Source organism: Pristis pectinata, chromosome 12 (assembly GCF_009764475.1).
Source record: "Pristis pectinata isolate sPriPec2 chromosome 12, sPriPec2.1.pri, whole genome shotgun sequence".
Classification (NCBI taxonomy): domain Eukaryota; kingdom Metazoa; phylum Chordata; class Chondrichthyes; order Rhinopristiformes; family Pristidae; genus Pristis; species Pristis pectinata.
The window spans coordinates 3,151,732-3,177,336 of NC_067416.1; the positions used below are offsets into that span (position 1 = coordinate 3,151,732).

The window sequence follows — 25,605 nt, forward strand, 5'->3', positions numbered from 1 at the left end:
GGAAAGTAAATAATAAATCCGACAGGTAGATGGATAGGAAAGGTTTAGAAGGTCATTGGCCAAATGCTGGCAAATGGAACCAGCTTGGATGGATGTCTTGGTCGGCATGGACCGGTTGGGCCGAAGGGCCTGTTTCCATGCTGTATGAGTCTCTGACTCTATGACTCTAAATAAACACAAAACTTATATTTTTTTCAACTCAGGTTTAGAACGTATAACATAAAACATTCGGCCCAACATGTTGTGCTGATCTTGATGCCGATTTATACTAAATGTCCTCCTCCTGTGTATCATCCACATCCCTCCATCCCTTCACATTCATGTGTCTATCTAAAAGCCTTTTAAACTCCTCCAAATTTCCTGCTTCTGCTACTCCCATTCCAGGCACCTACCGATCTCTGCGTAAAAAACTTGCCCCTCACGTCACCTTTAAGTTCCCTCCTCTAACCTTAAAAGCACGTCCTCTGGTGTTTGACATTTCTACCAACAAATTCTGACTATCTATGTCTGTCATAACTTTATCAGGTCTCCCCTCAACCTCTGACGCTGTAGGGAGAACAACCCAAGTTTGTCCAACCTCTCCTTATAGCTCATACCCTCTAATCCAGGCAGCATCCTGGAGAACCTTTTCTGCACCCTCTCCAAAGTCTTCACATCCTTCCTGTAATGGGGTAACCAGGATTGCACACAACACTCCAAGTCCGGTCTGACTAATGTTTTATATAGCTGCAGTGTGACTTTCTTACTCTTACCTTTCTTGATGTGTAAATGACATGGCTTCTTCTCACGGAAAATCGTAATATGGACAATTTTCTAGGAATGCAAACGGCTCCCACCGTAACACGGAGGTCGCCTGTACACATAATGCATCATGTCAAATTTCTCATGTACAGTATCACAGTTATCAGCTTGTAGAAGAAAGCTATTGAATTTGGGCTTTGTATAATTAACAATTAGGGATGTACTTGTCAGAAACAGTTCAAAAGTGTTCACATAATTAAAAAACAAAGTTGTTAAATAACCCTAACCCCAAATGAGCAATAAATCTACTTTAAAAATAAATTTGAATGCTTGAAATGAGTTAAAAATCTTAAGTTTGAGAAAAATACGGAGAAATGAACAGGCTAGTTACCCTTTTGATCAAAATGTTGGAGGAACTCAGCGGGTCAGACAGCAGCTGTGGAGGGGAGTGGACAGTCGACGTTTTGGGTCGAGACCTTTCAATCCAGATGAAGGGTCTCGACCCGAAATGTCGACAGTCCACTTCCCTCCACAGATGCTGCCTGACCCGCTGAGTTCCTCCAACATTTTGTGTGTTGCTCCAGATTCCAGCACCAGCAGCCTCTTGTGTCACCCAAGGTCAGAACTGTGACTCGATTCAAATAAATAGGGTTGTACTATATCCGTCAGCATTGTGTGTGGTGAAGCAGAGGGGCCAGGTACGAAGTGCTGAGGGCTTTTGTGCTCCACCCCCACCCTCCAGCGCCAAGTCCAGCAGTGGAGCAGGAGGTGAGATGTGCAACAGCTGACCACTAGTGCATCACTACCATCCAGGCAGCAACATGCAGGTACCGAGGTCAGCACAGAGCTGATCGGGGCACTGCCACTTTGGTTGGGCACCGGACATCTGTGGGGAATTCAGGGAGGACATTGGTAAGTGAGGAATTTGTCAGCCAGGTGAAGGTAAACCTTCCACTAGTTCACTTCGAGTTTTCCCACCTCAGGAAAGATCCACAGACCTTGGAGAGGTCACAGATGACATTCACTGGAGCGCCTTCAAGAATGAGGCCCCCAGACCCATGGAGGGACTGGAGGTGAGGGTGGTCTCCTTAGAGTGGACAAGCTTAAGAGGAGGTTGAATAGAGGCACTCAAAATCAAGAAGGGATTTTGATTGAGTAATTGGTAATTGGTATTGGTTTATTATTGTCGCATGTACCGAGATACAATGAAAAACTTTGTATTGCATGCCATCCATACAGATCATTCCAAGCATAAGTACATTGAGGTAGTACAAAGGGAAAAGCAATAACAGGATGCAGAATAAAGTGTTACAGTTACAGAGAAAGTGCAGTGCAGGCAGACAATAAGGTGCAAGGGTTAAAACAAGGTAGCTTGTGAGAACAAGAGTTGATTGCTTCATCACATTGTGAAGTTTGGCCATAATAACCATCTCCTTTGCTCACAGGCATGGCCACTTACACCGACAAACTCTTCAAGTTCCGAAATGGGAGGTGGGAAGACATCCTGAGCGATGACATCAATATCCATAGACGGGTGGCCAATCACTTCGCTGGGCGATCGGTGGCATGTGTGGATCGGAAGGTAAAGGGATGAATGCAGCCTTTGGAAGATCCCAGTTTCTGGTCTATCCTTCCAGGCAGCTGTGCTGAAGGGGAGAGAAGAGGGGAATGGTCTTTGTTTGTCCAACCTTGGACTCCACCCTACAGTAACAACCTGCATTTACATGGCATCACGTAATACTTCATGAGATGTTTGCAAACAAAATTTACCCAAGATGACCAAATGCTTGAGTAAAGGGGTGGAATTTAAGGCATTAAAGGAAAAGGGACAGGGTGAGAGACTGAACATCGAACAGTACAGCACGCGATGCCAACTAAAACTAATCCAATCTGCCTGCACGTGGTCCATATCCCTCCGTTCCCTGCCTGTTTAGCTGCCTGTCTAAATGCCTCTTAAATGTTGCTAATGAATCTGCTTCCATGACCACCACCCCCCAAACCCCCCACTCCCCGTCAGCAGTATGGAATTTTGGAAAATGTCAACCAATGCATCCACTATCTCCATAGGCACCAGCTTCAAAATCCAAGGGTGGAGGCGATCTGGCCCTGGGGAATTATCCCCTTGACATTCCAATAATTTCTCAGATGCTCGGTTTTCACTGATGCTCATTTCTTTGAACTCTTCATTCAGTCTAGACCCATTGGTCTTCATTATTTCAGGTTACACGAAGACACAAAATGGTTGATAGTGAGGGTGACACATCATTGCTTAGGTGGGCAGAGCGCTGGCAGATGGAGTTTAATCCTGATGTGTGAGGTGATGCACTTTGATCGGAATGATAAGGGTAGGACATACACAACAAATGGTGGGGGCCCAGGGAGTAGTGAGGAACAGAAAGATCTTGGAGTCCAAGGACACACACAGATAAGGTGGTGAAGAATGTCTCCGTTAATCGGAGCAGGGAGGTCTTGGTACAACATTATAAGACAATGTTGGGAGAATAAAGAATGGGATTACAGTTGTACAGCATAGAAACAGGCCCTTCAGCCCACTGTGTCCATGCTTACCATCAAGCACCTACCTAGATAAATTCCATTTGCCAGCACTTGGTCCCTACCCTCTATATGCCTAGGTGACTTAAGTGCTCGTTTAGATACTTCTTAACTGTTGTGAGAGTCTCTGCCTCCACCATCCCCTCAGCTGGTGTGTTCCAGATTCTCTTTTCCAAGGTAAACAAATCCAGCCTATCCAGTCTCTCCTCATTAGCAGAGACCATCCCTGGTCAGTCTCCTCTGCACCCTCTCCAGTGCAATCAATCCTTCTTATGGTGTGGCAACCAGAACTGTACACAATACTCCAGCTGTGGTCCATATCCATCCATTCCCAACAACTCCCAACAACTCCTCCCAGATTCTACCCCTCATACAAGGGGGGAGATTTGCAGCATTCAATTAACCCACACATTTTTGGGATGTGGGAGGAAACCGGAGCACCCAGGGGAAACCCACACGGTCACAAGGAGAACGTGCAAACTCCACACAGACAGCACCGGAGGTTGGGATCGAACCCGGGGTCACTGGCTATGTGAGGCAGTGGAGACGCAAGAGACTGCAGACGCTGAAACCTGGAGCAGAAAGCAATCTGCTGGAGGAACTCAGTGGGTCGAGCAGCATCTGGGGGGTGGGGGCATGGGAAGGAATTGTCAAAGTTTTGGGATGAGACCCCAGTTCTGTGACTCTACTGGCTGCACCACTTTGCCAGTGGAGATGGGGGTGGGTGCTGAACCCGGGTGAGTCCTTTAGGCTCACCACAGTGCAGGCTGTGACTTTGGTTTGTGATCCAATTACCTCAGACCAACAACGCTGACATAACATTGGAACATTAGTTTATTATTAACATTTGAACAGAATATAAGAGCAGGGATGTGATGTTGGGGCTCTATAAGGCATTGGTAAGGCCTCACTTGGAGTACTGTGTGCAGTTTGGGCTCCTTATTTAAGAAAATGTGCCGACGTTGGAGAGGGTTCAGAGAAGATTTACTAGAATGATTCCAGGGTTAACATATGAGGAACGTTTGATGGCTCTTGGGCTGTACTCCTTAAGAGTTCAGAAGAACGAGGGGGGACCTCATAGAAACATTTTCGAATGTTAAAAGGCCTGGACAGAGTAGATGTGGCAAAGGTGTTACCCATGGTAGGGGAGTCTAGTATAAGAGGGCACGACTTCAGGACTGAAGGGCGCCCATTCAGAACAAAGATGCGGAGAAATTTCTTTAGCCAGAGGGCGGTGAATCTGTGGAATGTATTGCCACGGGCGGCTGTGGAGGCAAAGTCATTGGGTGTATTTAAGGCAGAGATTAATAGGTATCTGAGTAGCCAGGGCATCGAAGGTTATGGTGAGAAGGCAGGGGAGTGGGGCTAAAAGGGAGAATGGATCAGTGGGCCGAATGGCCGACTTCTGCTCCTTTGTCTTATGGCCTTATGACCTTATTGTCACGTGCACCGAGATAGAGTGAAAAAAATTTTTGTTTGCATGCCATCCAGACAGATCATTTCCATACATAGTTACACCAAGGTGGTAAAAAGGGACAGTAGCTACAGAGAAAGTGCAGTGTAGCTAAACACTTAAAGTGCAAGGGCCACAACATGAGACCAGGAGTTCATCTTCAGCGTAAGAGAGATCCGTTCAAGAATCTGATAAGGAGACGCAAGAGGCTGCAGATGTGGAATCTGGAGGAACACAAACTACTGGAGGAGCTCAGCAGGTCAAGCAACAACTGCGGAGGCAAAGGGATGGTCGATGTTTCAGGTCAAGACCCTGCATCAGGATTGAGAGTGTAGGGAGGAGATGTGTGGAGTGAAGCCCTGACATAAGAAACCTTACTGAAGTACCCTCTGGTGACCAAAATATCACTGTGGTATGACAAGGCACAAAGACTATTTAACATCTTTTCTCAATATTAATTTTGTAATGGACAATGGGGATATTTTGAACCTTAAGTGCTCCCATTGGATTTTTGCAGCCCCTTTTAAAAGCTGTTAATGTGGTGATTAACATCCTACTTCACAGTGTTATTGTAATGACATAGTGTTTCATTATGATGCAAATTGATAATGCCCTTGTAATTAGTATTAATGAAAATATAAAGAGATACTTCTTATCACATTGCTAATGCAGTGTAAATTAAATGGAATAAAGATGTGTTATAGGAAATAGATCAGTGAATTAAAGAGAAAGGGCTTTGCACTTCTATCGCACTTTGCATCTGGAGTACCACACACAGTTTTGGGACCCCCTCTAAGGAGGGATACACTTGCATTGGAGTCAGTTCAGAGAAAGTTAGTTCATGGGAAGAAGGGGTTGTCTTATAGAATATAGAACAGTACAGCACAGGAACAGGCCCTTTGGCCTTTGATGTCTGTGCTGAACACGATGCCAAATTAAACTAAATCCCTTCTGCCTGCACATGATCCGTATCCCTCCATTCCCAGCATGTTCACATGCCTATCACATGCCACTGTTGTATCTGCTTCCACCACCTCCCCTAGCAGCCCGTTCCAGGCACCCACCACTCTCTGTGTAAAAAAAACCTGCCCCGCACATCTCCTTTAAACCTTCCCCCTCTCACCTTAAATGTATGTCCTCTAGTATTTGACATTTTACCCTGGGACAGAGACTCTGACTGTCTACCTGATCTCTGCCTCTCATAATTTTATAAACCTCTATCAGGTCTCCCCTCCAGAGAAAATAGTCCGTTTGTCCAACCTCTCCTTATAGCTCATACCTGCCTGGTGAACCTCTTCTGCACCCTTTCCAAAGCCTCTACATCCTTCCTGTAATGGGGCGACCAGAACTACACACAGTACTCCAAATGTGGCCTCACTATGTTTTTATACAGCTACAACATCAGGAATGGCTGGGCAGGTTGGGCTCATATTAATTCAAGGTTAGAAAAGCATGGAGATTCTGAGAGGGATTGAGAAGATTGATATGCAGATGATGTTTTCCCTTGTGGGGGAAAATCTAGAACTGAAGGCATTGTTTCAGAACGAGGGGCTGCCCATTGAAGGTGGAGGTGAGGAAGAATTTCATCTCTGAGAGGGTGGTGAATCTTTGCAATTCAGGGAGTCCCAAACTCCAACTTCTAATAGTACAGAGTTAGTTGTGATTCATGAATGGTGGCCATCAGTGTACGCACAGCAAGCTCCCACAAACAGCAACAGGATGATCAGCAAATCGTCAATTGTTTGAGTGCTAAGCATTGGCCAAGACACTGGGAAGAAACAGCAACTATTTTATGAGCGGAAAGATCCCACAAGCAGAGATGAGATGAACAGCCAGATTTTCACAGAGTGTAGCGAGGAACATCGAGCCATTTGTGAATTTTATCTCAGGATTTTTAGCATCTCCCCTGGAGACAGAGTAATGCTCCCCCAGCATTGCACCTGCAGGCTCAACATTGGGTTGGACCTAAGCCAAAAATCTTCTGACGGAGGAACACAGGATTACTCTCTGAGGCCTGGTGACAGCTGCAGTGGTCAGCTGGCTGGCATGAAGGGGCCAGGGGAGCACACTGGGAGAGTCAGGTTACTGGCACCAGTGTTAAGGCAGGGGACAGAGAACCATGTCTGGATTTTATTGGCATCCCTTGAGGACAGCATTGGTTGGTTGGTTGTCCCACCTAAAAGGAAGACTTGCATTTCTATAGCACCTTTGCAGAGCACTAGAAGGTGTTTTGCAGATTATTAAGTGGTTTGAAGTGTAGGAACATAGAACATGGAAAGGTACAGCACAGGAAAAGGCCCTTCAGCCCATGATGTCTGTTGCGACCATGATGCCAATTTTCAACTAATCCCATCTGCCTGCACATGGTCTATATCCATCCATTCCCTTCCTGTTCTAAATGCCTCTTAAACGTGGTCATTGTATCTGCTTCCACAACCATAATACCCTGGCAGCACGTTCCAGGCACCACAGACAACTGGCACTCAGCAAGATCCTACACAGGACAATGTGATAATAACCAGATGATCTGCTTTTCCTTAGAGCTGTTGACTGGGGGAGAAATATTGACAGGAGTGTCCTGTCCTTCCAGTAACAAGGAAGTCACACTCACCTGATAGCTTCCTCATTTGTGGTTGCTACTGACAATGCAGCACTCCCCCAGTGCCACATCAACTGTGGACAGTGTACAGTCAATTAAGGGTCTCGACCTGAAACGGTGACTATTTATTTCCCTTCATAGACGCTGCCTGACCCGCTGAGTTCCTCCAGCGTTTTGTGTGTTGCTCCAGATTCCAGCATCTTCAGTCTTTTATAGAGTCACAGAGCACTACAGCACAGAAACAGGCCCTTCAGCCCATCTAGTCCATTCTGGCCTGGTTTTCTGCTTAGTCCCATTTACCTGCACCCGGACCATATCCCTCCAAACCCCTCCCAGCCATAACCCTGTCCAAACTTCTCTTAAATGTTACAATTGAACCTGCATCCACCACCCCATCCATGGTTCCACACCCGCACCACCCTCTAAGTGAAGTAGTTCCCCCTCAGATTCCCCTTAAATATCCCCTTTATGTCTGGCAAGATTTTGACTTCTGAGTGTTTTCCTTGCCTTGAAGTGAAAATGAGTTCAATGTGTCCCTTTAACCAGCTTGAAAACAGCACCATAATGATTGTGGTCCTGCTATCAGAGCTCTGCTTCATGTAATTGGTAATTGGTTTATTACAGTCACATGTACTGAGACACAGTGAAAAGCTTTTGCTTTGCGTGACATCCATAGAAATCATTTCAGAACTAAGTACATCGAGGTAGTATAAAAGGAAAAACAGTAACAGAATGCAGAATATAGTGTTACAGTTACAGAGAAAATGCAGTGCAGGGAGATAATAATGTGCGAGGGCCTTGAGGTAGATGATGAGGTCAAGAGTCATCTTTTAGCGCATGAGAGTCTGTTCAAGAGTCTGATAACAGCGGGATAGAAGCTGTCCTTGAGTCTGGTGTTACGTGTTCTCAGGATTTTGTATCTTCTGCCCGACGGGTGGGGCGAGAAGAGAGAATGTCCGGGATGGGAGGGGTCCTTGATTACGTTGGCTGCTTTCCCGAGGCAGCGGGAAGTGTAGATGGAGTCAAGGGAGGGGAGGCTGGTCTGCATGATGGACTGAGCTGTGGTCACAACTCTCTGCAGTTTCTTGCGGTCCCAGGCAGAGCAGTTGCCGTCCCAAGCTATGATGCATCTGGAGAGGATGCTTTCTATGGTGCATATGTAAAATTTGGTATTGGAATTGGTTTATTATTGTCACTTGTACCGAGGTACAGTGAAAAACTTCTCTTGCATACCGATCGCACAGATCAATTCATTACACAGTGCAGTTACGTTGAGTTAGTACAGGGTGCATTGATGTAGTACAGGTAAAAACAATAACAGTACGGAGTAAAGTGTCACAGCTACAGAGAAAGTGCAGTGCAATTAGGTGCAAGGTCACAACAAGGTAAATCGTGAGGTCAGAGTCCTCTTATCGTATAAGGGAACCGTTCAATAGTCTCATTACAGTGGGGTAGAAGCTGTCCTTAAGTCTGGTGGTACGTGCCTTCAGGCTCCTGTATCTTCTACCCAATGGAAGAGGAGAGAAGAGAGAATGACCCGGGTGGGTGGGGTCTTTGATTATGCTGGCTGCTTCACCAAGACAGCAAGAGGTAAAAACAGAGTCCAAGGAGGGGAGGCTGGTGTCTGTGACGCCCTGGGCTGTGTCCACAACTCTCTGCAGTTTCTTGCGGTCCTGGGCAGAGCAGTTGCCGTACCAAGCTGTAATACATCCAGATAGGATGCTTTCTTGACCACAGCACCATAATGATTAAATTACTGGTCTAACTATCAGAGTTCTGGATCATGTAGTCAGAGACTGAGTCAAATCCCACCACACCAGCTGGGGATTTTAAATCTTAAGGGTTAATTAAATCTGGAATTAATGAGTGACAATGAAACTACTAGATTATGGTTAAACACCCATCTGGTTCATTGATATCCACCAGGGAAGGGAATCTGCCACCTTACCCAGTCTTGACTGTTCATGACTCTGGACCCCGACAATGGGGCTGACTCCTAACTGCCTGCCCAGTTCAGGGACAATCAGGGATGGACAATAAATGCTGGCATTGCCGGTGACATCCACACTCTGTGATCGGTCAGATCTCCAGGGTGACAGGTCTCACTTGATGAACAAAAATTAATCTCCCTCAATAATCCAACAGAGAACAAGAGAGCTAAAGGGGAAAGTTTCGAATGAAAAACAAAACTCATTGACATCAGCTCTTCATTTATGTTATGCACTCCAAAAGGTACCCTGGGAATAATCTTCCATTCTTCTGCAGAGATAAGGCAGCCAGTATCATTTATCAACTAAGCTGTCAGCATAAAAATGGAATTGATGCACAAGAGTGCTTGAAAAATGATAATAAATAACCATGGACTAGGTAACAGATGGAGATGTGCCCATCTCCGCAATCATTCTTTATACAGACGCAGGATTCTTCATACAAATTGGTTAACCTACAGGTGAAGGATGTGGGCAGAATGTCAGCATGCCTTGAATGTGAAGCTGGTGCAGTCATCACCACTGTGTGTTGTCCACATGACTGAGAGGGAGGCACTTCAGTCTGGCTCACAGAGCGATCACATTCCCACTCAGTTAAACTGCAGACCACTCCCCCCACAACTCCTCCCAGATTCTACTGCCCACCTAAGCATTAGGGCAATTTCACTGAGGGAGCGCCGCACTGTGGGAGGGGCAGTGCCGAGGGAGCGCCATGCTGTGGGAGGGGTGGTACTGATGCCAAGGTGGCCATCCACGGGACGCGGCGGCGGGCGCCCGAGGGTACCGGCAGGTCTGCCTGCCCGCCCATCTTCCGCGCTTACGTGCGCGTGCGGGTGCGTTTAGAGAGGGAGCACGCGGTTTCCATGGGCACCCTGGCCGAGTTCCGTGCTCAGTGGGCCCCTCAGGGGATCGCGTGTGTCGTGAACGGTACGAACGCGATTCTTATTTGAAGTGTCGCGTGTCGCGTTGACGGGTGTAGCGTCGCGTGTGTGTTTCATTAATATTAGTTTGCATTCTCTACCGTAGTATGTCGTTGAGTAGTTTCTTCTTTTCTGTATTAGATGTAGTGTACTGACACTGGTTGTCTTTTTGTAGTGCTTTTAGTGAATAAACGTTTATAACAAAAAAAAGGGGCTGTAGGAGTGAGCGTCGCACTGTGGGAGGGGCAGTACTGATGCGGGGGCTGCTGCTTAAGTTCTGGTTACACTTCAGCCCGGCACTGTTGGTTTACGGGCATCCGGTGCGGCCCGGGGAGGACTGGACCTGGCCAAGCTGGCCATCCACGGGACGCGGCGGCGGGCGGCCGAGGGTTCCGGCAGGTCGGCCTGCCTGCCGTCTTCCGCGCTTACGTGCGCGCACGGGTGTCTTTGGAACGGGAGCACGCAGTCTCCTCGGGCGCCCTGGCTGAGTTCCACGCTCGATGGGCCCCTCAGGGGATCGCGGGTGTCGTGGACGAGACGGAAGCGATTTTGGTATGAAGTGTTGTGTGTTGTGGTAGCGGGTGTAGTGTTGCGCGGGTATTGGTTTTGGCCGGGTTGTTTCTTTCTGTACTAGGTGTAGTGTATTTGCTGTTGGTTGTTTTTTTGTAGTGTTTTTAACAAATAAATGTTTTGTAAAAAAAAGGGGCGGTACTGAGGGCTGAGGGTTCTGGCCAGTCCACCTGCCTGCTCGCTTAGGTCCACACGTGGGTGTCCTTGGAGATGGAGCACGCGGTATCCGCGGGCACCCTGGTTGAGTTCCGCGCTCAGTGGGCCCTTCAGGGGATCGCGTGTGTCGTGGACGGTGAGAATGCAATCCTTCTCTGCTGTGTTGCGTGTGCGTTTAGCAGGTGTTTAGTTAACATTATTTTGCTGTAGTTATGTAGATGCATAGTTTGTTTTCTTCTCTTTCTGTATTAGTTGTAGTATTTTGACACTGGTTGTCCTTTTGTCATGCTTTTAGCTAATAAACGTGTATATTAAAAAAAAGGGGCAGTGCTGAGTGCACTCTCTTGTCCAGCTGGATGTGATGGTTGTGAAGATCCAACAGTGCAGTTGTGGAGAACGCTGGGAGGTGGGGAGTATGGGTTTCATCCATGGTGGTGACCCCTGCAGTTTTGCAAAGTTTTTGAGTCTGTGTTTCGAGCGGTGTGGGAGCGGCAGTGGCCGGCAGGTTGCCAGGCTTCGTTTCTGGACTTCAGTGAGAGCTGGGACGGAATTTATTCCGGTCGGTAACATCGGTGAGCTCCCTCCCACCGGAGGACTTGGCCCAGGGCGACTGGGTGAGGAATTTTCTCGAAGACTCCTTGGACTTCCATGTGGCTGGAGGAACATTGGACTGGCCTGGAGGTGGACGTTTCTCGCTGCGCAGCGGGAGGGACGGCGCTGGAGTTTCATCGCACAGACAGTCCTGCTTATCTGGGGAAGACTCCCACCTTTCTCTGCACTGCTCTTTGCGAGACTAACTACTGGTGTGCCCTGCTGGTTGTGTCGTTGTTTATCGCACCAGCGGTGACCAACTGTGTAGTGCCTTGTCATGGCGGGCTGTGGCTCTAAGATGGCGGGGCCTTGGTCCTACGCAGCAGTTGCAGCTCCTGGAGGCATGGCTCCTGTGAAGGCAGAGTCACGCAGAACCTTTCAGACTATTGACTGAAGAATGCTGCGCGAAGTGATGTACCTCCATCAGTCGGTCTGGATGGCAGTTTGACAGCCATGTCCGAGACTGTGGGGGGGGCAAGGCGGGTGTTGTTGTGGTCACCAGGATGTACGGGAAGACTGTGTTTTTCCCGCGGTCTGAGATGGAGCTGTCCTTGGCCTTGAGTAGGGGGCTGACGTCGGGGGAGGTCTTCATGCCGCGGTGGAGCGGTGGGGGCCTCCGTGTAGCAGGTTGTCCTTTCTGACGTCTTTCTCCATATCCCTGACGAGGTCTTCCTCCCTCACTTGCGGTCTCTGGGCGAGGTGCGGTCGGGCATCACTCTGATGTTGCTCAAGCCAGCCGTGCCTGGCTTTGAGAATGTGTATTCCTTCAAGTGCTCACTGTTCATGCAGTTGGAGCAGAGTGGGGATGCCGAGGGGCAGTTTCAGATCCAGTACAAGGGACAGTACTACCGTGTGTTCTGGGCCACCGGCCGTCTGCGGTGCCATGTGTGCAAGGCGTTTGGGCACGTCCGTCGGCATTGTCCCAGCCGCCAGGCTGCTGGCTCCGCCTCGGCGGCACGGGGGGATACCGCTGACGCTCCTACCATGGTCCCTCCCCCCACTGCCCCTCCCCCCACTGTCCCTCCCCCCGCGGCCACGCCTCGCGCAGCCCCTCCCCCCACCGCCCCTCCTCCCGCTGTCCCTCCCCCCACTGCCCCTCCTGTGCCGGTGGGGGTGGCGGGTGGGGATGAGCGCAGTGCAGATGGTGGGGAGGGGTGGACTCCTGTTGTGGGTAGGAAGGCGCAGCGGAAGAAGAGGCACCTCCGGGCCTCACCCCTGGAGGGGCAGTAGCCGGCAGCTTCCTCTGGTCCTGCCCCGGGGGTCCCTGTGGTCGCTGAGGTTCAGCAGGTGCCCGGGAGGGCGAGTCAGGGGAGGGGTTGAGGTGCCAGAGGCTGATGTTTCCTCCGAGATGGAGGTCACCATGCCTCTGCACGCCAGCGGGATAAAAAGGAGACGTCTGAGGGGTCGGAGGGACAAGGGTCACCTGCGGGGGGTATTTACCCTGGTGAAGGCTGTGTGCTCGGGGAGTGTCTCCACCTCCACCTGTTGACGTTTTGGGCTGAGACCTTCATCAGGACCGGAAAGGAAGAGGGCAGAAGCCAGAATAAAAGGGTGAGGGGAGGGGGAGGAGCGTGAGCTGGTGGGTGATGGGTGAATCCAGATGAGGGGGAGAAGGTAGGTTAGTGGGGGAAGGGGGAAGTGGGAATGATTATCTCAAAGGGGGACAAGCAGCAAATACAGGCAAAGATTAATAGGGCAATTGGATTTTGGGTACCAGTTTTTGATTGGACGATTCAGTCCAATGCAGGGCAACAGATGATGATGAAGTCCTGGTGAAGGGTCTCGGACCGAAATGTCAACTGTTCATTTCCCTCCACAGATGCTGCCTGGCCTGCTGAGTTCCTCCAGCGTTATGTGTGTGTTACAAACAGATGCTGTCTGACAGCTGGATAGTGACGGGCAGCAGGAGGACACTCAGCTGATGTGACTTTTTGCAAGGTGGTAATGCAAATCAAGAGGTTTATGTTCAGCTAGAAGGTGTGGCTTGCTCTACAGGTCTGCTCGTTTGACAAGGTTCCCAGTGTTAGGCTCATCCAGAAAGTCATGAGGCATGAGATCCATGGAAACTTGGCTGTATGGATTCAGAATTGGCTTGCCCACAGAAGGCAGAGGGTGGTAGTAGATGAAGAGTATTCTGACTGGAGGTCGGTGACCAGTGGTGTTCAGCAGGGATCTGTTCTGAGACCCCTGCTCTTTGTGATTTTTATAAATGACTTGGATGAGGATGTGGAAGGGTGGGTTAGTAAGTTTGCTGATGATACAAAGGTTGGTGGTGGTGTGGATAGTGTAGAAGGTTGCTGTAGATTACAACAGGTTATTGATAGAATACAGAGCTGGGCTGAGAAGTGGCAGATGGAGTTCAACCCGGAAAAGTGTGAAGTGATTCACTTTGGAAGATCGAATTTGAAGGTCGAATACAAGGTTAATGGCAGGACTCTTAGCAGAGTGGAGGAACAGAGGGATCTTGGGGTCCATGTCCATAGATCCCTCAAGGCTGCCGTGCAGGTTGATAGGGTTGTTAAGAAGGTTTATGTTGTGTTGGCCTTCATTAGTCGGGGTATTGAGTTCAAGAGCCGCAAGGTAATGTTGCAGCTCTATAGAACTCTGGTTAGACCACACTTGGAGTATTGTGTTCAGTTCTGGTCACCTCATTATAGGAAGGTGTGTAAGCTTTGGAGAGGGTGCAGAGGGGATTTACCAGGATGCTGCCTGGATTAGAGAACATGTCTTATGAGGAAAGGTTGAGCGAGAGAGGGCTTTCCTCTTTAGAGCGAGGGAGGATGAGAGGCGACTTGATAGAGGTGTATAATATTATGAGGGGCATAGACAGAGTGGACAGCCAGCACCTTTTCTCCAGGGCGGCAATGGCCAATACCAGAGGACATCCGTTTAAGGTGAGTGGAGGAAAGTTTAGGGCAGATGTCAGAGGTAGGTTCTTTACACAGAGAGTGGTTGGTGCCTCAATGCACTGCAGGGGTTGCTGGTAGAGGCTATTGCAATAGGGATATTTAAAAGACTCTTGGATAGGCACATGGATGTGAGAAAAATGGAGGGTTATGGGCTGTGTAGGAGGGAAGGATTAGATTGATCGTGGAGTAGCTTTATATAGGTCGGCACGACATCGTGGGCTGAAGGGCCCATACTGTGCGGTACTGTTCTATGTTCTGTGATATCCCATGTTAGTTATCTGCCTGGGTAGCACTGGTGGGTGGAAGGTTTAATATTCATGCAGTGGGTCAGGTCATTGAGGGTGGGCTTGGGGAAGGGTCCAGATTTGATGATTTACAACTCTATCCAGGACTGTGTGCTGAGGAAGACACAGAGGCAACTGCTTCAAAGACCCAAAACGTCGACAATTCCTTTCCCCCTGACAGACGCTGCTCGACCCGCTGAGTTCCTCCTGCAGATTGTTTGTTGCTCCAGATTCCGGCATCTGCAGCCTCTTGTACCTCCTGCAAAGACTCTTTGAGCCTCCCGTCATTGCAACCTTTTGGTTGGAATCCTCCCCCTTTACACTGGGGACCTGGGGTAGAGAGTGTTGCACAGAGCAGCACCGTGGAACAGATTCCTAAGTCGGTTTGCGGACTCGCCAGCCGGGAGGAGATGGTGTATTGTGTAAATACAGAGTGTGAGAGGTTGCAGCCTCTACTTGTGTATCTGAAGGGACTACTCCTCTAGCTTCAGCCCCACGCTCCTGATCTTCGGTCACCCGGTGCGGAGGGGGGTGGGTCACTCAGGGGGGACTCCTGATCCGTGTGCTCCTGGGCCTGGCCAAGGTGGCCATTCGCGGGTCTCGGCGGCGGGCGGTCGAGTTTTCTGCCGAGCCGACTCCCTGCCCCTCTTCTGGGGTTGAGTCCGTGCCCTTGTGTGTCCCTGGAGAAGGAGCACGCAGTGTCCACAGGTACAGTCGGGGATTTCCAGCACCAGTGCGTGCCACAGGGGGTTGAGTGCATTCTGGATAGCGATGACCATGTTATAATTTGAAACTGTAAATGGTGTGATTCATGAAGTAGTGTTATATTGTATTAATGTGATCCTGTAATCACTGAATAAACCACCTTTGAAAATGAAAAAAAAATTAAAAAAATTTGGTTGGAATCTGTGCTAAAATCCCAAAATCCCATGAAACAACTGCTCACATAAATGAAGTCATAGAGTCATGCAGCACGGAAGCAGGCCCTTCGGCCCAACTGGTCCACACTAACCAAGGTGCCCATCTGAGCTAATCCCATTTGCCCATGTTTGGCCCGTATCCCTCTAAACCTTTCCAAGCTATGTACTTTTCCAAATGTCTCTTAAATGTTGTTATTGTACCTGCTTCAAATACTTCCTCTGGCAGCTCGTTCCATATACGCACCACCCTCTGTGTGAAAAACTTGCCCCTCAGGTCCCCTTTAAATCTTTCCCCTCTCACCTTAAATCTATGCCCTCTAGGTTTTAAGACTCTTTCCCTGGAAAGAGACTAAATGTATTCACTCTATCAATGTCCCTCGTGATTTTATACACCTTAGTAAGGTCACCCCTCAGTCTCCAACGCTTCAAGGAATAAAGTGCTAACCTGTCCAACCTCCCTCCATAACTCAGTCCCTCGAGTCCTGTCAACATTCTCGTAAATCTTCTCTGCGCTCTTTCCAGTTTAATGACATCCTTCCTATAACGCGGTGACCAAAACTGAACGCAATAGGTGTGACGACACAAATGTCTTGTACAACTGCAAGATAATGTCCCAACTCCCGTACTCAAAAGTTCTGCATCCCATTGCTCCACTCAAGAAGCCCGCATCCATCTGCTGCCCATTCACCTGCTGTTTCTTGTCTCTCTCAGGGCACCGGGAAGTACTCTGTATATGTGGCCAACTATGCCAGCGGTAACATCGGCCCTCACGCACTGATAGAGATGGAAGAAGCCAGCAGCAACGTCTCGATGGGAATCATCGCGCTTTCCAACGTGGCGGTAGAGGCGGGGGTCAACAAGTACACAGGTAAGAGGCCTCACGGATGGCTTCATGTCTTCTCTCCATTGATGGACAAAGTTAAAAAAGCAGGGTATTCTTTAAAGTTGAGAGGTTGGGCGGCGTTGGTGTCACGTCAAATACAAGTTGAGGTTATTGTCATGTCCACAAGTGCCATGAGGTACAGGTACGATGAAAAACTTGCTTGCAACAGCATCACAGGTACATAGGTACAGAAAACACACAGAACATAAATTATACATAAGTTATGCATAAAATTATACCATACAGAAAAGACTGTACAAAAGCAAAGTGCAAAAAAAACCAAAGACACAATCGGAGACAAGTCCACGGCAGTGCAAGAGGTGGTCTGTAGTGCTCCGTTGTTAGATTTGTGCAGATCAGTTCAAGAATCTGTTGGATGTAGGAAAGTAGCTGTTCCTGAACCTGGTGGTGTGGGACTTCAGGCTTCTGTACCTCCTGCCTGACGGTAACAGTGAGAAGAGGGCACGGCCCAGATGGTGGGGATCCTTGATGACAGATGCCGCCTTCTTGAGGCAGCGCCTCCTGTAGATGCTGTCAGTGATGGGAAGGGCGGTGCCCGTGATGGGCTGGGCTGTGTCTACTACTCTCTGCAGCCTCTTGTGTTCCTGTGAGTTGGTGTTGAGAGGGACCTGATGTCCATGTACATGAATCACTAGAAGTTAACATGGAAGTACAGCAAAGAATTAGAAGGGCAAGTAGTATGTTGGGCTTTATTACAGAGGACCTGAGTACAAGAGGAGGGATATCTTGCTCCAATTATTCAGCGTCCTGGACAGACCACATCGTTAGAGGAAGGAGATACATGCAACAGAGGAAGTGCAGGTAATTGCTGCGCCAAATGATTTATAAATGGGCCATTGAGGTCCTTGACAGTCAGACTTCGGCATCTAGTGAACCTGGGCAGTGTTATAAAGGGGCAGGGTTCCATTAAACCCCACCTCAGTCCTTCATGTTTCCTAACAATTGGAATTGGCGTTGGTTTATTATTGTCACATGTACCGAGATACAGTGAAAAGCTTTTGTTTGCGTGCCATCCAGTCCTGAGAGTGGAGAGCCCTGTTGACAGTTAACAGTTCTTTTCCCCCCACAGATGCTGCTCGACCCGCTGAGTTCCTCCAGCAGATTGTGTGTTGCTCCAGATTCCAGCATCTGCAGCCTGTGGTGTCTCCACTAACTAGAGTTAGATAACTGGCTGCCAATAATTAGCAGCAACACACAAGTGGGTCAGGCAGCAGGTGGAGGGACACGGACAGTCAACAGCTCAGGTCGAGACCCTTCATTTGGACCGAAAGATCTCGACCTGAAGCACTGACTGTCTGTGTCCCTCCACCTGCTGCCTGACCCGCTGAGTTCTGCCAGCATCTTGCGTGTTGCTCCAGATTTCAGCATCTGCAGTCTCCTGTGTCCCCAATGACTGGTAAACCAGTAAACATTCAGCAGTTCCCACTGACCAGTGGTACTGTCAGCGCTGGAGACAGTTCCATTATCACAGTAATTTACAAGGATGCTGCCTGGAATGCAGAGCATGCCTATGAAAGCAGGTTGAGGGAACTCGGCCTTTTCTCCTTGGAGAGGCGAAGGATGAGGGGGGACCTGATAGAGATGTATGCGAGGTATTGATCGGGTAGATAGTCAGAGGCTTTTCCACAGGGCTGAATTGGTGGCCACAAGAGGACATAGGTTTAAGGTACTGGGGAGTAGGTATAGAGGAGATGTCAGGGGTAAGTTTTTTTACTCAGAGAGTGGTGAGTGCATGGAATGGGCTGCCGGCAATGGTGGTGGAGGCAGATACAATAGGGTCTTTCAAGAGACTGTTGGATAGGTACATGGAGCTGAGTAAAATAGAGGGCTATGGGTAAGCCTAGTAATTTCTAAGGTAGGGACATGTTCGGCACAGCTTTGTGGGCCGAAGGGCCTGAATTGTGCTGTAGATTTTCTATGTTCTATGTTCTAATCTCAGTTCATGACTCTCCTCAGCTTCCACGGGTCTGGAACTTGGCAGAGGTTTGTCAGTCTTCCTCTGCACAGCTTGCTGGAGAGCAGGGCTATAATTAAAAAACAATTACTGCGTGAAATGATTTATAAACCAAATCCACAGCACAGGGCCCCTGTGTCAACGATCTGCCTTATCACAGCTGCACTTCAGCCCAGGAGCTGGTTCAGAGCGGTGAGCAACTGCCTCCATGGAGGGGTGTGGATAGGGAGCAGCCTGCCTCAGCTGTGAACCCACCTCCCCTCTCCCAGCCTGCCAGGAGAAGTAAGATATAGTTACTTGATAGAAAATCTTCCGTTTCTTAAAATGTGGCTGCTGACTGCACATCTCTGGGTCTGGGTGAACAGAGAGGGTTTTGCATGATCGTGATAGTTTTCCCACGAGATGAAAAACACGATGATGCTGGAGGAACTCAACAGGCCAGGCAGCATCCATGGAGAAAAGCAGGTGGTCAACTTTTAATGGAGAAAGAGTTGAGGAACGGGGTCGGAGTAGGCTTGGAACAGAGACCGTTCAATGTAGTCAACGAAGAGGCAGGCACAGCTGGAGCCCATGCGAGTGCCCATGGCTACTCCCTTGGTCTGTAGAAAGTGGGAGGAATCGAAAGTGAAGTTGTTTAGGGTGAGGACAAGTTCAGCCAGGCGGAGGACAGCGTTAGTGGAAGGGAACTGGTTCTGTCTCTGGTCAGGAAAGAAGCGGAGGGCGGTGAGGCCGTCATGATGGGGAATGGAGGTGTATAGGGACTGGACGCCCATGGTGAAGATGAAGTTGTGTGTGCTGGAGAACTTAAAGCTACAGAAGAGTTGTAGAGCGTGTGATGTGTCACGGATGTAAGTGGGAAGGGATTGGATTGGGGGGGGGGGGCAGGATAGTGTCCAGGTATGAGGATAGGAGCTCCATGGGGTAACAGCACGCAATATATACATGAGAGATGTTCAACCGGTAGCAGTAAAGGAGGAAAGTCTACCCATCGAGGGTGGACAACACCTTTTTAAGAGCACTGTGATCTGTGCATTCCCTACACCCCTTCCAAGTGTTGCTCCAGTTCCCTGTTGAAGGTCCCATTGAGTCTCCTCAGGCAGCTTGTTCCAAACACCAACCACTCACTGATTGAATTAAGTTTTACTTTCTGACTCCACTGCGGAAAATAGGGACCCAAACCTTCAACTGCAGGCAGTGGGTGTTCTGTCAGTGGGTGGGAAATCACTGGAGAAAATCCTAAGGGATAGGATTTCTGTGCTTTTGGAAAAGCAGTGGATGATCAGGATAGTCAGCAGGGCTTTGTGCGAGGGAAGTCCTGCCTCATGAATTTGATTGAGCTTTTTGAGGAGGTAATGAAGAAGATTGATGGAAGCAGGGCAGTAGACATTGTGAATGTGGACTTTAGTAAGGTGCCTGACAAGGTCCCATATGGTAAGTTGGTCCAAAAGTCACATTGGATCCAAGGTGAGCTGGCTAATTGGATCCAAAATTGGCTTGGTGATAGGAAGCAGAGGGTTGCGATGGAAGGATGCTTTTCTGATTGGAAATCTATGACCAGTGGTGTACCACAGGGATCGGTGCCGGGACCCCTATGGTTTTTGATATGTACTAACAACTTGGGTGTGAATGCAGGAGGTATGATTGGTAAGTTTGCAGATAAACATTGGTGGTGTTGTGGATAGTGAGGAAGGTTGTCTGAAGCTGGAGCAGGAGATAGATCAGATCGAAAGTTGGCATGGGTGATGGCAGATAGAACTTAATCCTGATAAGTACGAGCTGATGCACTTTGGGAAGTCAAATAAGGATCGGATGTATCCAGTAAAGGGTAGGTGGATTAAGGAATGTTGATGAACAGAGGGACCTTGAGGGTTTAAGTCCATAGTTCCCTGAAAGTGCAATGTAGGTGGATAGGGTGATGAAGAAGGCATATGGCATGCTTACCTTCATAGGTCAGGGCATGGAACATGAGAGTTGGGAGGTTGTGTTGCAACTTTACAAAACACTGGTTAGACCACACCTGGACTACGGTGTGCAGTTCTGGTCACCACACTGTAGGAAGGATGTATTGCGCTGGAGAGAGTGCAGAGGAGATTCACCAGGATGTTACCTGGATGGGAGGACTGGTTATGGGGAGAGATTGGACAGGCTGGGCTTGTTTTCCCTGGAGCGAAGGAGGCTGTGGAGTGACCTGAGAGAGGTATGTAAAATTATAATTGGGGTAGATAGAACCTTTTTCCTGTGGTAGGGATATCAAAAACAAGAAGGCGTAGGCTTAAGGTGAGAGGAAGGAGAGCTGAGGGGAAAGTATTTTACACGGAGAGTGGTTGATGTCTGGAACTCACTGCCAGAGGAGGAGGTGGAATCAGATACAGTCACTACATTTGAGAGGCATTTAGACAAATACTTAAATAGACAAGGTATAGAGGGGTATGGTCCTAATGCAGGAAAATGGAATGAGTGTAGATGGGCAAAAAGGTCAGCATGGACGTGATGGGCCGAAGGGCCTGTTTCTGTGCTGTACAACTCTGCAGTTCTATGGTTCTAAATCTGCCATCCTTACCTGGTCTGGTCTAAGTGTGACTCCACCCCACAGGAACGTTGCTGTTAACTGCCCCACTGAAGTGGCAGAGTGGTTCACTCAGTTCAGGGGTAAGTAGGGCTGGGTAATGTGCACCATCACCCACTGAATCAACAGATCAAAGTAAATAGGGAGTCAGTGATGTCCCTGTGGGGAAGGTCCAACGGATATTCCGGAAATGGCTGGGAAGCATCACTGAAACCTCCTGGCATTTAACGGACCCATCCACACATGTCTTGGAGATACGTTGCACACGTCAGTTGTCTCCAGACACACTGAGTTACCTGACCTCTGGCGAGCTCCCTGTGGGCACTGAGATAAGGCTCGTGGCTCACTGATCTGATGTTCCTCAAGTCACCCACGTGACAATGACACAGGCAGAGGCCACAGGTGTCCACCTGAGCCCCTTCCCCACCACGACACCCTTCCAGTGGTGAATCCCACCCCTGCGGACCTTCAGACCTGAGAAGGACGGACACTTTGCCAACCTGTTCAGGAACCGAGGCTATGAGTGGAATCAGAACCCAACGGGGGGTTTAACCAACATCACAGATTTCAACTGTGACCCATCGTGTTCCTGCTGCCTGAGACTTGACCAAAAATATGTGGGAAACCTTCCTTCACATGGAACCAGCCCGGTGGAGCAGCAGGTAGAGCCGCTGTCTCACAGTGTCAGAGACCCAGGTTCGATCCTGACCTCCGACACTGTCTGTGTGTGGAGTTTGCACGTTCTCCCTGTGACCACGTGGGTTTCCCCCGGGTGCTCCGGTTTCCTCCCACATCCCAAAGACGTGCGGGGTCGGTGGGTTAATTGTCCGCTGTAAATTGTCCCCAGTGTGTGGGTGAGGGGTAGAATCGGAAGGGAGTTGATGGGAATGTGGGGAGAATAAAAAATGGAATTAATGTAGGATCAGTGGTTGATGGTTGGCACAGACTCAGTGGGCCGAGGGGCCTGTTTCCGTGCTGTATCTCTCTATGACTCTGACGGCCAGTGACTCTGGGTCCACACTGGGCTGACGTAAACTTGAGGGGCCAGGTGTGAAGTGCATTTTGTCCCTTGGCTTGACATTTTATGGAGTGTGGTTTGTCGGCTGAATATTGAGTACAAGGGCGGGGGTGAGAGGTCGTTGGCCTCCAGGGACAGGGTGAGAGGTTGAGGGCTTCTGACTTCCAGACCAGGCTGGAAATCCGTGCTGAAGTGTGAGAAGATCAGAGTCAGGAAAATCCTGCCAATGGATCAGTACAGATGGAAGAGCTGACTGTCAGGGTTCAGGTTCAGTAATCCCTGGTCACAGATTAATTCCTGTGCAAAAACCAGACAACGGGAACCATAAGTACTGAGGTGAGGATGCAGCAGATTAGTCAGTTTACCTGTGAAAATGGTGACCTGAACGTGGATCATTAACTGACACCCCTCAGCCCCTCCCTCGGAACTGCACTCACTTCTACTCTGCCGTTAAATTGATTCATGCCATTAGAGCAGGTTTTCACGGTGGAAGCTTTCATAGAGAATTGTTTACTGGTCCTTTGATTCTTCAGCAAAAGCTAATGTGGTGCATACTTCCCAAGGCCACGTCAACTGACAATGCTCTCGTTGTCAGCAAAACAAATTGCCTGGATCCCAAGGACAGTTCTCTCTCTCTCTCTCTCTCTCTCTCTCTCTCTCTCTCTCTCTCTCTCTCTCTGTCTCTGTCTCTGTCTCTGTCTCTGTCTCTCTCTCTCTGTCTCTCTCTCTCTCTCTCTCTCTGTCTCTCTCTCTCTGTCTCTCTCTCTCTCTCTCTCTGTCTCTCTCTCTCTCTCTCTCCCATCTCTCTTTCTCTCCCACTCCTCCCTCCCCCCCTCTTCCCGGCCCCCTGTTGCTACATTAAACCTGATCTATAATTGGCACATAACAGCCAGCCAATCTTCAGCTCTTCAGTAGGGTCTACACATTGCAGCTTATTCTTTGGTCGCAGCTAGACTGATGCCAATCAGACTCTGGACCCCCTTGATGTCCACATCCTTCCACCTCCCCCAGTCTTCACCTAAACCCACCAGCATGCTCCTCTTTTCTCTTCCGTTCATCAAGCTTCTGCTCAAATGCGACTGTGGATTGTGAGATGTCACGGGGATTGTGGACAAAGCCGAGGTCAAAGTCCCCGTGTAATTTTGGCTACAGCACCACAGGAACCTTTGTGACAATGGAGTCAGGTGCAAACACCTCCCTGGAGTGGAGGGATCGGAGGAGCAACTTCTTCACCCAGGGGTTGGTGAGCATCTGGAATGAGCTACCAGAGGAAGTGGCCGAGGCATTCGGATAGGAAAGGTTTTGAGGGATACGGGCCAAATGTGAGCAACTGGGACTAACTTGGATGGGCAGCTTGGTCGGCATGGACGAGTTGGGCTGAAGGGCCTGTTTCCGTGCTGTGTTACTCTATGACTCTATTGAATGGTGAACAGGCCATGCAAGATCCCATCCACTCCCACATCCCTAGATGGCTCCCCCTCCTCGCCCCTGCCTGCTCGCTGCCTTCCCTGAGACCACCGCACTCCACTGCGACTGACCCCTCCAGTGCGCTCAGGGCAGATCCTGTTGCAAACGAGCCATGCCATGGGCTGGACCTCCTCCTACACACTGCTACTGCCTCACCTCCTCTCCCCCAATCCCCGGGCAACTCCCCCTTTCAGGACCTTCTCCAACCAGTGTCAGTGATGTGGGGGTGAAGGGGCCATGACTTTCCAGGGTGGAGGGGGGGTGGTATCCAGAAGCACAAGGTCATTCCCCCACCCACCTCCATCTGCTAATTGCACCAGGGGGCAGCCAATGAAACGCACCAGGTATCAGGCACCCCTGGGTAATAATAGAAACTTGCTGGTCTGCTGCTGACTTACACTGAAGACTTTGATCAAGGCATGCTGATCTATGGAGCGCCGTTACAGTCAGGCTTCAGAGCCAGAATCTCCAGCCGATGTCAGGCTTTCTCATCCGTCAGCAGTTTCTTTCCTTAGTGTCTTCAAAGTCAAAAAAAAACAAGGACAATCACACCATATTTCTGCTTTGCCTCATTACTTGACCCAGAGAAGGCAATTACTCAAGTAATCTCTGCCCGCTTTCTCTGGCGTGGGTTCAAACAGCGTCTGGTTGGGAGCAGGGAGCTCATCATCATCATTGCAGTCCACAGGTCATTACAAATGGGGTGCAGTCTCCACACGGGGTTGGTGGGGGAGGTGGGGGGTGTTGGATGTGGGACCTGTTTGGGGAAAGGGCTCTGACTGATGTATGTAGGGTTGTGGAGTGGAGATTTAGAGAGATACAGCATGGATACAGGCCCTTCAGCCCACTTGTCCGTACTGACCATTGACCACCCATTGACACAAAAACCCGACATTAAACCCTTTTTATTCTTCACCCCACTGCCCCCACACTCTACTCCCCACTTACACACAAGGGGCAATTTACAGTGGCCAATTAACCTACTAACTTGCACATACTTGGGGGGTGTGGGAGGAAACCAGAGCACCCAGGGGAATGCACGCGGTCACAGGGAGAACGTGCAAACTCCACACAGACAGCGCCGGAGGTCGGGATCGAACTCAGAGAGACCATTCTATCATTCATTTGGGCAATGTCAGACCTGCATCTCAACCCACTTGTACTTGGACTCCTTGATAGTCTAGTCCATCTAGTTCTCTCTGTAAGAACATAAAATATATAGAAGCCCATCACACCTGCTCCACAATTCAATAAGACTATGGCTGATCTCTGTGTCACTAACCCCATATCCCTTGATTTCCAACCACAGAACAATACAGCACAATACAGGCCCTTCGGCCCACCATGTTGCGCCCACCTTCAAACCACACCTAAGACTATCTAACCCCTTCCTCCCACATATCCCTCTATCTTAAATTCCTCCATATGCTTATCTAACAATCTCTTGAACTTGACCAACGTATCAGCCTCCACCACCGCCCCAGGCAATGCATTCCATGCACCGACCACTCTCTGGGTGAAAAACCTCCCTCTGACATCTCCCTTGAACTTCCCACCCATTACCTTAAAGCCATGCCCTCTTGTATTGAGCATTGGTGCCCTGGGAAAGACCTAATTTCAATACCTAAGAACTATGTACCTCGCTCCCTTGCGTGTACTCCGTGACTGAGCCTCCTGAGCACTCTTGGGATGAGAGTTCCAAAGATTCGCCACTCTCTGGGTGAAAGAATTTCAACTCATCTTGGTCCTGAATGGTCCATCCTGATCCTGAGACAGAGCTTCGAGAGACCCTGGTTAGGGGAAACACCATCCCCACAACTACTCTGTCCATCCTAACGAGAATTTTCAATGAAGTTATTTGCCTCATGAACAGCCCAGTGGTACGGCAGGTAGTGCTGCTGGCTCGCAGCTCTGGAGACCTGGGTTCGATTCTGACCTCCGAGGCCATCTGTGCGGAGTTTGCACGTTCTCCCTGTAACCATGTGGTTTTCTCCCAGGTGCTCCAGTTTCCT

The 25,605-nt window shown here is 49.3% G+C and overlaps 1 protein-coding gene across 2 annotated transcripts in view; it reads left to right on the forward strand.

The window, feature by feature from the left end:
• Positions 1 to 25,605, forward strand: part of crtac1b (cartilage acidic protein 1b) — a 200,243-nt gene that overhangs the window by 56,162 nt on the left and 118,476 nt on the right. For both annotated transcript variants that reach the window (XM_052027207.1, XM_052027206.1), the window contains exons 4-5: positions 2,187 to 2,323; positions 16,396 to 16,552. In XM_052027207.1, coding sequence (XP_051883167.1) covers positions 2,187 to 2,323; positions 16,396 to 16,552 — 294 coding nt within the window. The remainder of the gene's footprint in view (positions 1 to 2,186; positions 2,324 to 16,395; positions 16,553 to 25,605) is intronic.